At 39.5% G+C, this 16416-nt stretch overlaps 1 protein-coding gene across 1 annotated transcript in view; it reads right to left on the bottom strand.

Annotated features, from left to right (window-relative positions):
- The window catches only part of AGBL2 (ATP/GTP binding protein-like 2), a 66620-nt gene that overhangs the window by 33537 nt on the left and 16667 nt on the right, over positions 1–16416 (bottom strand). Inside the window, exons 6-8 of the mRNA XM_006896762.1 lie at positions 11117–11267; positions 7909–8691; positions 1152–1308 (exon numbers count right to left, since the gene is read on the bottom strand). Of these exons, the coding sequence (XP_006896824.1) occupies positions 1152–1308; positions 7909–8691; positions 11117–11267 (1091 nt within the window). The remainder of the gene's footprint in view (positions 1–1151; positions 1309–7908; positions 8692–11116; positions 11268–16416) is intronic.

The raw sequence follows: 16416 nt of genomic DNA, 5'->3' as shown, positions 1-16416 counted from the left end.
AAAGCAGAGAATACCAGAAGAATGTCTATCTGTGTTTCATTGATTATGCAAAGGCATTTGACTGTGTGGATCATAACAAACTGTGGCTGGCTCTGAGAAGAATGGGAATCCCAGAACATTTAATTGTGCTAATACGAAACCTATACTTGGACCAAGAGGCAGTAGTCAGAACATTATGATAGATGGAGAAAAGATTGAAGCTGTCAATGATTTCTCTTGCTTGGATCAATAACTGACATCTTTGATACCAGCAGTCACGAAATCAGGAGATGTATTGCACTGGGCAAGTCTGCTGTCAGGGACCTCTCCAAAATGTAATGATGTCAGTATGAAGACTATGGTGTCTCTAATTCAGGCCATGGTCTTCTAATCACTTGTTATGAATCAGAGAGCTGGACAATGAATAAGGATGACAGAAGAACTGATGCCTTTGAGTTGTGGTGCTGGAGAAGAGTAGTGAATATCCTATGTCTAGGAAAAGATGCAGCCAGAGTGATCCTTGGAAAAAAGGATGACAAAGCTTTGTCTTTCATACTTTGGATATGTAGTGAGGAAAGATGGAGAATCAGCAAAGGAGATGAAGACCTCCAGCAAGATGGACTGGCACTGTGACTTTAGCAATGGTCTAGCGTCTCAGAGATGATGAGGTTGATAAAGGATAGGGCAGGTTTCAGGCCGGCTGTTCATAGGGTTGCTATGAATCACACTTGACTAAAAACCTAACAACAAAAACATTCCAACATTCCATTATATGGCTGCACTCTATTTTGTTTATTCCTTACCACCAACCAATGGGGACAGAACATTACCTTTTTTTCCTCACAGAACATTTTTAAAGCCACACTTTGCCAACTTCTTGCAGTCAAGTTTACTGGTACAATAAAACCTTAGAAAGTGAGAACCTGTATGAGGAACAAACCTACCAGAAATGGAAAATGCAAATATTCTTCACTAAAATAAGCAGTGAAAAAGAAGGAAGATTACACCCTGTCAGTGCCACCCCATGAGACCAGGCCAAGGTAGTCCTTGGAGTCTGACTCTCCCAGGTCTCAGTGTGTTTACTTAAGGGTAATATAAAGAGATACAAAGTACAGGTAGCAGTGAGTTTCCTTTTCATTTGGGCACAGAAAGAAAAGTACCTACGAGCTTACCTTATCTGGTGCATTTTTGCTTAACATTAAGGGAAAGACTCGCTCATGAAGCCAGTATTTGCGATCGTTGTTATTGCAGCCATACAAGAAGATATTATTCTTACGGCTGTGGCCATGGAAGTCACAATACAAGAGAACCTCCCTTTCTTCAAGAAGTCTATGGGGGGGTGGGAAAAAGGACACAAAGAACTCAACATAGACATCAAAATGCCTGTCACTAATCATGGGATTATAGAGATTTTTCTAATGTTTTTCTAATGTTGAATTTTGCATACGTGATAGGAATCTTACTTGATCATGATGAGTTAGTTCTTTCTTTAGTATGATGCTTGGTTCTCTTGGCTAAAATTATTGTAATTCAAATTATCAACATCAAGGAAGCTCTGGTAGCCAAGTGATAAGGAGTTGTACCACCTCAAAGGCACTCAGTATGAATCCACCAGCTGCTCTACAGAACAAAGACAGGCAAACTCATCTGTGCAATTTACAGCCTGTGAAAACCTTCTGGTGAGGATATCCAACTTGTCATCAAGTATAACTTGAGGGTACATAACAACAATATTCCAATATTCTTTAGAATCTATTTCTTCAGTATTACATATCTTTCTTCCTAAGAAAATCTAAATGCCAAATTCAAAGGGCGCTCTGGTGATGTAGCTGTTAAACAGTTGCACTACTAATCCAAAGGTGTGATCCCAACAAGAGCTCCTCAGGAGAAAGATGGACAATCTCCTCTTGTGTTATTTAACCTCAGAAACTCAATGGGGGGTCAACTAGGAGTCGGTTTGATTCTACAGCATTGAGTAAGCATTTGAATAAGGTGAATGCCCTTCAATACTGTTTGCACTAGACTTCCTAGATAGTATTTTATCTTCTTCCTCATTGGCTTCAACTGTCTGTGTAAACTACTGTGCTGCAAGACAGCCTCTTCCCACCCCTGAGGTCTTGGTCTGCTGAAATCTCATCTGAATCTCTGGTCTGTCCAAGAACTGTTCTCAGAAGTCCTGTCCCCATCCTCAGCCACTGCTGTAAACACATCATTAATGCCTTCACCTCTACTGGTCAGATGGACTTGATATGAAAAAGTCCTGATGAGGAAAGGGTTGGTGACCAGACTATGTATGAGTTAGTAAGGAAGCAGGGAAAACCCATTGAAAGAAATCTCATCCTGGTGCAGACCTTTGGGGATAGACAGAGAGGCTGTCACAGCAGGAATGAAAAAGGCAGAGCCAGAAGCCTTGGTTCTTGACTTTCCAGGACCAAGTACTACAAGATCCAGCACTTCTCTGTGACTTACTACCTGCAATTTAGCTTGGTTTCACCCTCTCTAAGACAGATCTATTTCTTTTCTTTGCAGTCTATGACTGTTCTCCAGCACCACAATGCAAAGAAATAAATTCTTCTCCTGTTATTGTCTTAGTCATTGTCTAGCTCTCTGATGCATAGCAAGTAACTGCAAAGACCATGGCCTGGATCAAGCACACCTTGGTCTCTAGATTGACATCGTTGCTTCTTAGTATTCTGGAGAGGTCCCTGACAGCAGATTTTCCTAATGCAATGAATGAGTCTTTTGATTTCCTGATTGCTGGCGTCAAGAGTGATGATTGAGGAGCTGAGCAAGTTGTACTTGTTAACAACATCAATCTCTTCTCTATCATTGTGAATTGGTCCAGTGGTGAGAATCTTTGTCTTCCTAATACTGAGCTTCAATCCATATTGTGGAATACAGTCCTTGACTTTCTGCAGCAAGCACTGCAGCAATCACTTCAGGTCCTCCTCAGTTTCAGCAAGCAAGGTTATGTCATCTGCATAATGGAGGTAGTTGATGAGGCTTCCTCCAATCCTGATGTCACATTCCTCCTCATAAAGCCCACCCTCCTGAATGATTAGTTCTGCATATATGTTGAAAAGGTATGGAGACAGGATGCATCCCTGATGGACTCCTTTCCTGATTTTGAACATGCAGTGTTTCCTTGCTGTGTTCTGAGGACTGCTTCCTGGTCCAAGGTTTTGCATAAGCACAATCAAGTGTTCTGGGGATTTAATTTATAGGAGGTCCCTATCATCTAGTTTATCCTCTGCTATCTGGACATTCTCAGTTATAATTAATAATCTATTTATACCATTGATTACATCAATTCATTGATATTGAATCAGAACTAATTCTTAACTGACCCTCCAGCAGGTTTTCAGAGGCTATAAATTGTGCAAGAGGAGACTGTTCATTTTTCTTCTGTGGAGGAAAAGACTGTCCCATTATTTTCTCCGCTGATCTTTTTAGTTTTAGATTTTTATGCCTATGTCCTTGATCTATCTATCGTGAGTTAATTTTTTATATAGTGTGAAGCATGGCTCTTATTTTCATTTCTGGAAAGAGAAACACAGTTGTACCAGCACCATTTGTTAAAGAAGCTTCCCTTTTCCACTTAATAAATGTCACTTCTTTGTCAAAGATCAACTGTCTATAGATTGTTGTTGTTATATGTCCTCAAATCGTTGCAACCCATGGTTCTGAATTTTGTCCTATCCTGCATCAACCTCACCATCTCTGACACATCTGGCCCCACTGCCATAGTCATTGTATCAATCCATCTCACTGAGGATCTTCCTCTCTTGTGCTGATCTTCTGCCCTTCCAGGCATGATGTCCTTCTCCAAAGACTGGCCCCTTCTGACAATATTCCCAAAGTATTTGAGATAGAGTTTCACCATCTTTTCTTTCAAGGAACAACTTGGTTTTCACTTCCTCCAGAACTGTTTGTTCTTAGTAGTTCATGAGATGTTTAATGCTCTTCTCCAGCATAACTCAAAGGTATCAATTCTTCTGCTATCCTTAGTCACTGTGCAGCTTTCAGATGCATATCAAAAACTGAGTAGATTATGGCTTGGATCACACACACCTTAGTCTTTAGACTAATATCATTGTTCTTTAGCAATCTGGAGAGGTTCTTGACAGCAGATTTTCCCAAGGCAATTTGTCTTTTGATTTTCTGGCTGCTGGTACCAAGAGTGTTGACTGAGGAGCCAAGCAAACTGAAGCTGTTAACAATCTCAATCTCTTCACTGTCTATCATGATGCTGTCAATCAGCCCAGTGATGAGAATCTTTGTTTTTTTGATGTTGAACTTCAATCCATACTGAAGGCTGCATTCCTTGACATTCTTCAGCAAGTGCTTCAGGTCCTCCTCAGTTTCAGCAAGCAGGGTTGTGTCATCTGCATAACGCAGATTGTTAGTAAGTCTTCCTCCAATCTGATGCCACATTTCACCTCATAGAGCCTGGCCTCCCAGATGATCTGTTCTGCATATAGATTGAAAAGGTATGGAGATAGGATATGTCCCTGGTGTACACCCTTTCTGATTTTGTATTGTGCAGTGTTTTCTTCTTCTGTTCTTACAAATGCCTAGAGTAGATTTCACATCAGCACAATCAAGTGTTTTGGAATTCCCATTCTTCTCAGAATTAGCCAGTTTATTGTGATCAATACAGCCAAATGCCTTTGCATAGTCAATGAAACAAAGATAGACATTCCTCTGGTACTCTTTGTTTTAAGCCAAGATTCGCTTTCTCAATTTGTCACTCAGTTATCAATAATTTTCAGTGTATTCATTTAGCAAGTTATCAGTATCAAACTACATCTTTACTATCTGTCAAACTTCAAATGTTCTACTTAGAGGCAAAGAGGGCCTTCAGTACTGAAGAGAAAGAGAAAACAGCTAAGAAAGGCCAAAGAGATACTTCAGAAGCTGTCGAAGGGGATGCATGTTATGAGTGAATTAGATTCTGGATCAGCATCAGATTGCCCTTAAGGTCTAGAGGAGTTTTAGAGTATCATTTTTTTAAAAATGCAAAATTATAATGAAGCAACTAGAGGAATCTGCATTTTTTTTACATTTAGGCAGAAAATTAATGTTTCTAAATTTGTAAATATGAAGACAAACATAAAAAAACTGATTCAGAAGAAGAAGATGAGGGGAGCTCTGGTGGCCTAGTGGCAAGGATCTGCAACTACAATCCCAGAGGCGCACAGTTCAAATCCACCAGATGCTTTGCTGAGGAAGGAGGGACAATCTCCTCCTGTACCAGTCAGAGTACACTCATGCAAAAATAATAAAATAAAATTTTAAAAAAAAAGAAGAAGAAGATGAAAGTAGAGATCAGGACAATGATGATTATGAAGAAAGGCTAGAATTGTAACAGAATGAGGTGGAGGTGGACAACTAAACGGGATTGGGAAGGAAACATGCTACCTTAGAAGAGACCACTCTGACATGTGGTATATATTTACGTAAAACTTTCCCTCCCAGCTGGAGTAGATGTAGGCAGAAGTAAGTGCCTGAGAAGGTAGGGAAAAACTGGCTAGAATTATCATCAAAACCAGTGCTTCTGAGCATACTCAATCTGAGATTATGATTTTTGACTGAAAGATTCTGAATAGGTAATTAAATTAGTGAATTTTTTCTCTCTTGTTTAGTTATATGTATGTTTAGACAGTTATGTATATGGTTAGGCACAATCTACATCCAGGGAGGCAGCAGTCAAGAAATCAAAAGACTTGGGGGAGAGGTGGGCAAGGAGGAAAATGTGCAACAATGAATGAATGGGGGGGGAATTAAATGGAAAGAATATGCTGTAAAAAAGTATATATGTTGCATTAAAATCATTAATAAAAACATTTTAGAAAAGGAAAAAATCAAAAGACTTGTCACATTGGACAAATGTGATGTCAAGGACCTCTTTTTTAAAAAAAAGTGAAAGCAAAGACAATGGTGGGAAGGTGGAAGCAGAAGACTGAGGATGCGCAGGAGGTTGTTAATTATGGAGTTGAACAATTTGATGGGTGGAGGGGTTAAGGAAATGGGAAGGATCTTGTGTGAAGAACAATGTATTTGAAATTTGTAAATAAACCAGCATAAAATTTAAAAAGAAAAAGAAGGCAAAGATAGAAAAAATATACGTCAGAGAGAAAGAATGGATGAGACAGGATGCTCTCTGGAAGTGAAGGTATATAGACTCAAGGCCCTCTTTAAAGTGCTAGAATAGCAAGGTTGTAAGTTTAAAGTCTAAAGTGCACCAGATCTAAGCAATGACATTTTTAATTGCTTTGTATGCATCTGAAAGTTGGACCATGAATAAGGAAGAACTAATGCCTTTAAATAGTGGTGTTGGAGAAAAGTATTGACTATATCACGGACTACCAAAAGAACAAACAAATCTGTCCAGTGGGAGGTGCAACCAAGTGCAACCTCATAGTCAAGGAGGTGAAATGTCATCTAACATATCTTGGGCTTATTGTCATTAGAGTCCAGTCCTTGGGAAAGGACATCATGCTGGGAAAGGTAGAGGGCCAGTGAAAGAAAGGAAGACCCTCAACAAGCTGGACTGACACGGGGGACTACTAGCATGAAGGAGATTGTAATGATGATGGATGTTAGGCAAGGTTCTGATTTGTTGTTCATAGGTCACTGTGAGTTGTAGTCTACTCGACTTTACCTAACAATAACTACTACCATTTTAGACACTTATCTCTTTCTTCCTGTCTGTTAAAGTTTGATTTCTTTTTCTTGGGGCTCTGCCATGAGGTATAATTAATTATAGTATCCTCTTGTTCAATTATTGGCCCTTTAATCATTATACAATACCCTTGCTTATCACTTATGCTGGGTTTTGCCTTAACAATTATTTTATAAAAAATTAATTATTGCCATTCTGAGTTAAACTAAAAAAATCTCATTGTCTCTAGGAATCTGCTTATAGTTGACCCTTCACTGGGATTCCAAGGCTATAAATCCTTTGAGATGAGATTGTCCACCTTTCTGCTTTGGAGCCACAGGTGGTTTTAAACCACCAAAGAGGTGTGGCCTTTGGGTTGTCAGCATAACTCCTGTGAACTAGACCACCAAAGCCCCCTTAAACTTGGGCCTCATCACTCCCAAACATACTCTCTTGCATGTGCTTTTAGCCAACTTTGCCAACCAGTCCAATACTGATCCTATCGTTCCTGAAAGCTATGGTTAGAAGGCATACATTCCTAAAAGCTGCACTGTATTTCCAGGGAGAGGGAAGTCATCTAAGATGGGCACTCTGTTATGTCAGAGTGTTCAAATGCTTTCACATAAAGCTTGAAAATGATTCACTGACTCGCTTGTCTTTCCACATGAGAGGCAATGTAAGATGATAAGGAACTCAGACTCTGAACCAACATCCATTTGAACTCCTTGTTTAAACATCCACTCTGTCACCAGCTGTATGGCACTCACTGGACAAGTTACTTAGCATTTCTGTACCATCATTTCTCATCATATGTCAAATGTGAGGTGAATGTCCTCACCTCACAGTGTGACTATGAAGATTAAAGAAAATCATTGAACTCTCCTGACCTCTATAACCAGCTCATTTATCAGTGAAATGACTGTTAGTTGAAAAGTTGCATGCCTAGTTTTAAATCAAAGATAAACCTGGGGTTAGAAGTTTAAAAAGTAATAAACTTTTATGACTGCACAGAGAATGATTGGGAGAAAGTTCACATTTCACCAGATAACTTATCAAAAATACTCATTGCCCTCAAGTCAGATCTGACTCACAACTCCCCTCTCCTGGGCTTCTGAAGCTGTAGATTACATGGAAGAGACTGCTCATCTTTCTCCTGAAGAGTGGCTGGTGGATTCAAACTGCCAGGGAGGCACCACCTGTGAGTGAGCAATGCCACCAGTGTTTCCTTAGTGTTCACATACAGATGAATGGATAAAAGCACTTACCTCTTTATCATGTTCCTGGTGTACCAGATGCAAGGGAAAGACTCCTTCAGAAGGGTCTTATAATGCCTGTTCAAATCCCTTCCAGCCAGTGAACATCGGTAATTCCCCACAATCACTCCATCAGGATTTAACATGGGTATCACCTTGAAGATAAAGATGTCTCTCAGGAGCTGGGCATCTGGGGAGTTGCTAAGGATGAAGTCCAAAAAGCCTTTCATAACCCAAGAGCCATTACTCTCCCCAGGGTGGACTCTTGCACTGAAGACCACGGCTTTCTTCGCAGCTGCCTCTTTAGGGCTGCGGGACGGGTTGGTGATGGTGAGCAGGTAGACAGTATTTCCTGCTAAGCTCCTGCATAAAGTACGGAGCTTGCAGAACTGAGATTGCACTGGGTTGTTTACCACTGACAAGAGGTAGCACTGCAAATCAGTGTATGTATACGGATAGAAGTGTGCAAAGAAGCAAGTGTCCTGGTCGTGAGGAAACTGAATGGTCCATGTGAGACAGTAGAAGGGCTGTTGCCTGTCATCTGAATTGTTCTTATAGTACTTGATTTCATTTCCTCCTCTCCTCCAGCCAATGTTATGGACATCGGCATCCAGCTGGGAGTACATGAGTGGCTTCATGCCTGTAGTGTAAAGGCTCTTGGGCTTTAGCAAATTGACAATGGTGAATCTGTAAGTGACATCCTTCCTGGTGTTTTGAACTCGAAAATAAAACCATTGAGTATGCTTATTTGTGTAGAGATCAGGTCGCAAAGTTAGTTCATATTCATATGTGTTGCTGTAATGGAGAAACATTGAAGAACATATCTATAATCTGACATGCTTAAAAAAAAAGCTGAGAAAATATTGCTTTTTTACTACAGAAAGACCTTTGAGATCAAACACTTATTATCTTCTAGTGTACCTAGTTCTCAAACATGCTGGCAAAAACTTAAAAAAGGAAAGTGCAATCTGGATAGTACAGGGAGGGTCCCAAAAATGTATACTGCTATGAAGAGGGAGCTGGGTTCCGAGCTTCTGAAGCTCTGAGCTTCTGGGTTCTCTCCCAGATTGTCAGTGGTGGTTTCTAATCACTTTACTACTTTGCTCTCAAACCTGGCTCACAGTAGAGGGGCTGAAGCCCTGTAAGCTGTCAGCTCCCTCCTAGAGATCACCACCACCTACAGAGACCCTAAAGTCTCCAGGTATAATTTTATCTTGGCTCATCAATTAATTGACTGCAGATGAGGGACTATCTCTGGAATGGACTGATCAATTTGAAGAGGAGGAAAGACAGAAAACCACTAACATGAGGAGAGACATATTCATAGGCAGAATTAAAATGCAAATGGAAAGGGATGTCATTCCTCCCTTCTCCCTCTCTCCCCATCTGCTTGGTAGGCAAGTTTTGGGGGGAAAGGCACTCATTCTCATGATGGGCACAGAAATCTCACTGGAGGACAATTTGGCAATAACTAGTAATACTTAAAAATTTTCAAACCCTTTGACTCAACAATTTCACTTCTAGGAATTTATCCCATAACAACTACAACTATACTATTTAAAAACTGTGTAATTTTTATTGATCCTATTAACTCATTAAAGTAAAAATGAGAAACATTTCCAGTTCCTATCAGTTGACTACAAGGTAAATGAAGTATGGAACATCCCTGCACACATACAATAGAAGAACATACACTATTAGAAACAACTGGGGCGCCGTGGTGGTGGAGTCTGCAGGGAGATGCCTCCTCCCTGGCAGCTCAAACCCACCACTCAGAGAGAGAGAGAGGACAAGCTCCTGTGCGATTTACAAAAGTCTGCTAGAGGATTGGCTCTTAGTTCATTCTGCTCAGTGGCAATGAGTCTGAGGGAAAAACCTTAAAGGGAAAACAAAGCAATTTGTGAAATGGTCTGTGTAACATTCTATTTTAAAACACATACTTGTACTTATGTATTTCAGTCTCTGATTGTTGTCAACCTAGAACCGACTCACAGCTGTCCTCCAATGGTTTCTGAGGCTGTAAACTGCACAGGTTGCTTCTGACTCAAGGGGAGAGGGAGAGATATCTCAAGGGAGGAGATCGCCCACCTTTCTCCCTCAGAGGTGCTGGTGGATTCAAATTGTCAGGGAGGCATGGTCTTTGGGTTAGCAGTGCAACTCCCTAGGGACTATGCCACCAGTGTTCCCTATATTACATGTGTGTTTGCCGTTGAGTCAGAACCGACCCATAGCTGACCCACTAGTGGGTTTTCAGAGGTAGTAAATCAAACAGGAGGAGACTGCCCATCCTTTCCCTGCAAAACATGTGGTATATTCGAACCATGTGCCTATAAACACATAGGGAGAGAAAGGTGTATATGCCACATGGTCAAGAGGAGCTCTGTCAGGTAGGTATAATAATTACAGGGCTTATGTGGGCTTCCCTGCCCCCAATTCTTTTTTTAAAAATGACAATTTGAATGAAAGTTTAAAAAAAATTTTGTTTTTCATTCAACTACCCATACACACTACAATATCCAAAAGGTAACTGTGCTTTTCCCATTCCCTACCTGTAATCTTCACTTCTGTTAATCATAATTCTATCTCTTCCTCATTTATACTTAGGCAAATGCTGCCCTTTTGACCATACCTGTTGGGCTATTCTAAGGAGTGGTGCCTCCCTGCAGTTATTGTTCACCTTACAGGCTTAATTGGTTGAAAGTTCAGCCACATAGGTGTTTTATTCCAGGAAGGCTTGAGCTTTTTAATAAGTATTTTAAATGAACAGCTGTTTCATTTGTCAGTAAAGGGAGCTCTGGTGGCATAACTTGTAGTGAGATGAGCTGCTAACCCAAAGGTCATGTCTCTAGGGCAGTCTGAATCCACCAACAGCTCTGAGGGACAAAGATGGGCAGTCTCCAACAGTGCAATTTACAGCCTTAGAAACCTAACAGAGTGTCAGCTATGAGTAGACTGTGACTTGATTGCAATGAGTTTAAAAAAACCATACATATATATATAATCTCAGAAGAAATACTTCAGGAAATATTTTCCTTGGGGCAAAATGTGTATGCTTTACAATGATTTCATTGTTCTACTTCTCATAAGCATTTACTGTCACTTCTTTTGATCACCTCCTTTTTTTTGCAAATATTCATGACTTTTCATATCATTCCTGAAGATATCTCTGTGTCACTCATCCAATCACCCTCCCCTTAGGAAAGTCCTCTTTCCTACTCACACTCTGACAGCTTTTTGCAGATTTCCACTCTCAAACCTCGATTCAAAGAGCAGTGTGTTATCATCTGGTCCTTGCAACATGACAGTGAATTCCTTGATAACTCGTTTACCTCCCACTCTGGAACTGGTAAAATAGGAACCTTCGGTGGGCACTGCAGATGCGAGAAGACAGATTCAGGCCAGTCTCTACTAAGCATTTAACCATTCAAGAACTATTTACTAGATTCTTGCATATGTTGAGCACTACTTTAGGTTAACAAAAGTGAATATTCACATTCTCAGTGGTCCTTGCCAAGATTTCTAATTTTCAACAAGGTAGGGTTTTGGGTTTTGTTCTTTTTTTTACTTAATTTTTTTGAGAACTACTTTAGGTTAGCAAAAGTGAATATTCAAATTCTCAGTGATCCTTGCCAAGATTTCTGATTTTCAACAAGGTAGGGTTTGGGGGTTTCTTACTTAATTTTTTTTTGCTATTTTCTTTTTTAAAAAATAATTTTAATGAACATTGACAGAGATGTTGGATTTCCATTCATTCATTGCTGCACTTCTCTCCCCGCCCAGCCCTCCCCTCCACCCCAGTTCACTCCTCTCTTTTTAAAGTAAAAGAAACACTCCCTGGTACACAATCCCCCCACATCCCTCCCACCACCCCAAGTACATTACACTATACAACCTTAATTGTGGACTCTTATGATAATGATAATACCCTATCATACATTGCTTTGAAATTATTCTCTCCCTCATCTGTTTCAGTGCGGTGTACACAATTTATCCAGTTTTTTTGTCTTACCCCAACCCTGATATCAGTCCCATTTTACAGCAGTGGCACCGTGCATTATTTGTCCTTTTGCGACTGAGATATTTCACTCAGCATGTCCTTCAGGCTCACCCATTTTGAATACTATTGCATGAGTTCGTTTTTCAATGCAGTGTAGTATTCCATTGTCTGAATATACCACAGCTTCTCTATCCATTGTTTGTTGATGGGCACCTGGGTTGTTTCCAACTCCTTGCTATTGTGAACAGAGCCACGATAAACATGGGTGTGCATATATCTGCTTGGATGTCAGTTATGGTCTCTTTGGGATATATTCCCAGTAGTGGAATTGCTGGGTCAAATGGTACCTCTATTTGCAACTTTTTGAGAAAGTGCCATACCGCCTTCCACAGTGGTTGCACCATTTTACACTTCCACCAACAGTAAATAAGGGTTCCAGTTTCTCTACAACCTCGCCAGCATTTGTTGCTTGCTGTTCTGTTAAATTTTGCTATTCTGACTGGGGTGAGATGGTGTGTGGTATCTCATAGTTGTTTTGATTTGCATCTCCCTTAGAGCTAGGGATTTTGAACATTTCTTCATGTGCTTGTTGGCCATCTGAACGTCTTCTTTGGTGAAGTGTTACTTAATTTTTTTATTCTTTTTAATGAAAGTTTACAGAGATTTAGGGTTTCCAGTCATTCATTGTTGTACTTTTCTCCCTGCCCACCCCTCCACCAAATTCACTCTTCTCCTTGAAAAGAAAAACTCTTTCATTGTTATGCAATCCCTCCCCCAAGTCCACTCCACTATGCAGGCTTCACTCTGGACGTCTGTAATGACAATACCCATTCATATATCCCTTTTAAACAGATCTTTCCCTCACCTGTATCAATGCAATATACCTCATTCCTCCCCTCCTTTTCTGTCTTCTCGTGTGTGTGTGTGTGTGTGTGTGTACCGTCAAATCAGATCTGACTGGTACAGGAGGAAATTGTCCCTCCTTCCCCGGCACAGCATCTGGTGGATTCAAATCGTGAGCCTCTGGGATTGTAGTTGCAACTCCTTGCCACTAGGCCACCAGAGCCCCCCTTCTGTCTTCTCTAAACCCTGATGTCAGTCCCGTTTTACAAGAGTGGCCCTATGCAATATTTGTTCTTTTGTGACTGAGATAGTTCACTCAGAATAATGTCCTCCAGGGTCACCCATTTTGCATAATCTTTCATGAGTTCTTTGTTTTTCAATGCTGCATAGTATTCCATTTTGTGGATATACCAGAGCTTCTCTATCCATTCGTTTGTTGATGGGCACTTGGGTTGTTTCCAGCGAACAAAGCCACAATAAACATGGGTGTGCACAACAATGTAGAGGTTTTTTTACATCTGTCAAGAGAATTAAGAACTTTTCTCTTTGTTGCACTGACACCCTTGACATAGCAAATACCTGAATTCATTAAATCTCAAATTTAAAGGATGTTGTTGTTATTATGTGCCATTGAGTTGCCTGCAACTGATAGTGAGCCTATGGACAGCAGCTCTGAATTCTGCTCTATCCTGAGTTAGTCTCACAGTCTCTGACACATCTACCCTTTTCCCCCAGTTACTGTGTCAATCCATCTCATCTGGGGTCTTCTTCTCTTGGGCTGTCCCTCCACCCTTCCAAGCATGATGTCTTTCTCCAGGGTCTGGTCCCTCCTAGTCACATGCCAATGTATATGAGACAGAGCTTCAAAATCCTTGTCTCCAAGGAACAGCTTGGTTTCACCCTCTCCTGGATAAACCCTGTTAATGATTTTGGCACTTTGTTTCATTCTCTTCTCCAGCACCAAAATTCAAAGGCATCAATTCTTCTGTCCTCTTTGGTCATTGCCCAGCTCTCTGATGCATAGCAAGTAATTGCAAAGAATATGGCTTTAATCAGTCCTACCCTAGTCTCCAAACTGACACTTTTGCTCTTCAGCACTTTTCAGAAGTCCCTGACAGCAGCTTTCCCCAGAGCACTTTGTCTTTTGATTTCTCGACTGATGGTACAAGAGTGCAAGCTGAAACTGTTAACCCTGTCAATATTTTCTGTATCTATCATGGTGCTTCCAATTGACCCATTGGTGAGAATCTTTATTTTCTTGATGTTGAGTTTCAATTCATACTGAAGACTGATGTCCTTGACCTTCTGCAGCAAATGCTTCAGGTTCTCAGTTTCAGCATGCAAGGTTGTGTTAGCTGCTACAGGTTGCTGACAAGTCTTCCTCCAATCCTGATGTCACATTCCTTCTCATAAAGTCCAGCCTCCCACATGTAAACTGAAAAGGTATAGAGACAGGACACATCCCTGATGCACTCATTTCCTGATTTTGAACTATGCAGTGTTTCCTAGCTCTAAGGACTGCTTCCTCGTCCACATATAGGTTTCACATGAACACAATCAAGCATTCTGGGATTCCCATTCTTTTCAAGGTTAGCCACAATTTGTTGTGATCCAGAGTCAAATACCTACGCATAGTCAATGAAACAGATTAAGATATTCCTCTTGCACTCTTTGCTTTCACCCAAGATCCATCTGGCATTGGGGCTAATGTCTCTGGTGCCACTCTTTCTTCCAAACCTGGACTGTATTTCTGGTATTTCTCTGTTGATGTACTGTTCTTGTCATTTTTGGATAATCTTCAACAGGATTTTGCTTGCATGTGATACTAGTGATACTGTCTGCTAATTTCTGCACTCTGACAGGTCACCCTTTTATTTTAAATGTTTACAGTTGAGTGGAGCAAGGTACAATTTTTTTCTTATTTTTAAATTTTTTAATTGAGATTTTATTGTAAGTTTATAAAGAACTTGGATATCCATTCATTCATTGTTGCACATTTTCCTCCCTGCCCACCCAGTGGAATAAGATATGTTATTTCAACTACTTTTGCTTTGGGATCTGAAAATATCTGCAATTTTATTATAGAAAAAGTACATATAGTAGCTATTCACTAATTTTAAAATAGAAAAGTATACTTTATGCACTAATTTTAAAATAGAAAAGTATACTCTATGCAATTTTTTACTATCCTTTCAGACTGAAATATAATGAAAACAGATGTTTGTAAATAGTTGACATAGGTAAATTTGCTTAAGAACCAAACTATCAGTTATTAGTTTTGAAAATGGAGCTAAAATGAGAAATTATTAGATTTATCTTACATTGCAAACATAGGTGATAATCAAAATATCTTTTTAATCCTTGGAATAATAAAGATGCAAGTGTTGATAATTTTGGGGGAAGATTAGTAATTCTTGGCAAACTCCAGGAAACAATCTAGATGACAACTTTGAGCTCTGCAGTTATTTATGCTAAATTATTTGTGTTTGATAGTTTTCCCAAGCTTTTATCTCATACTTGCATAATATCTAGAAGATCCTATTTTGCTTTTCTGTTAACTAATGAAAAATTTTTAGATCTTTGATAATGAATCAGCGAATGATCCAGTACTTCTTCACATTTATCACCTTAAGTTCCACATTCTTCCCAGCATTTATTTTATTAAAATGTTTTTATATCTATTCTATGGTTATGATTCACTATATTTGCATATAAGTACCTAATTTACCCAGTACCATCTGTAGAAAGCACTATCCTTTCATAAGTTGCATTTTTTTTTTTAAACCAATTTACTAAGGTAAAGGCTTACTTTGGAATTCTTAATTCTGTTCTAATGAACTGCTCTCACTGTTTGGTATGTTTTCATTCACCTTAAAGTTATTTTAAGAAGAATGTATTCTGCTGTTGGTGATGTCCCATATATGTGTTAAATCTAGTTACAGTGTTGCTCAAGTTCTCTGTCTTATCGTTTCCTTGTTGATCTGTCTATATCTCCTATTACTGAAGGTATTAAAAGTTTCCAACTATTACTGTAACACTATCTTTCCCTTCAATTCTGTAACTTTGTTTCACATTATTTTGGAACTCTGCTTCTGGTGCATATATGTTCTTAGTAGTTCTATCTTTTTTAATGCATCCTTATATAATTATTTCTTTTTTTCTTGTTATGTACCATTGAACTGGATCCGACTGGCACAGGAGGAGATTGCCCTTACTTCCCCAGAGGAGCATCTGGTGGATTCATACCATGTTTCTTCAGGATTGCAGCACAGCTTTTTGCCACTAGGTCACCAGAGCTACCTCCCTTATATCATTATAAAAGACAATCTCTTATAAAAAATTTTTACTTGTAGTTCATTTTGTCTGATATCAGCATAACCAACTCAGCTCCCCGTGGTTACTATCTGCATAAAATATCTTTTCCCACTTTTTACTTTCAACTTGTGTCATTGGATCAAATATAAGTCTTTTGTAGACAACATATCTCCTTTTTAGGTAAAGATAACATATAGTTAGATATTTCTAAATAAACTTGTCCAGTCTCTTGCTTTTAATTTGGAGAGTTTAAACTATTTACATTTGAAGCAATTAATTATTACTTTTCTCCATTTCTTTTCTATAAGTCTTTGTTTCTCAATTCCTCCAATGTTGTTGTTGTTGTTGTTACGTGCCGTCGAGTC

The sequence above is a fragment of the Elephantulus edwardii genome, unplaced genomic scaffold (genome assembly GCF_000299155.1).
Source record: "Elephantulus edwardii isolate Elephantulus edwardi_28Jun2011 unplaced genomic scaffold, EleEdw1.0 scaffold00189, whole genome shotgun sequence".
NCBI lineage: Eukaryota > Metazoa > Chordata > Mammalia > Macroscelidea > Macroscelididae > Elephantulus > Elephantulus edwardii.
Note: the sequence above shows the minus strand (reverse complement) of the source record. Positions and strands in the feature narration are given on the sequence as shown.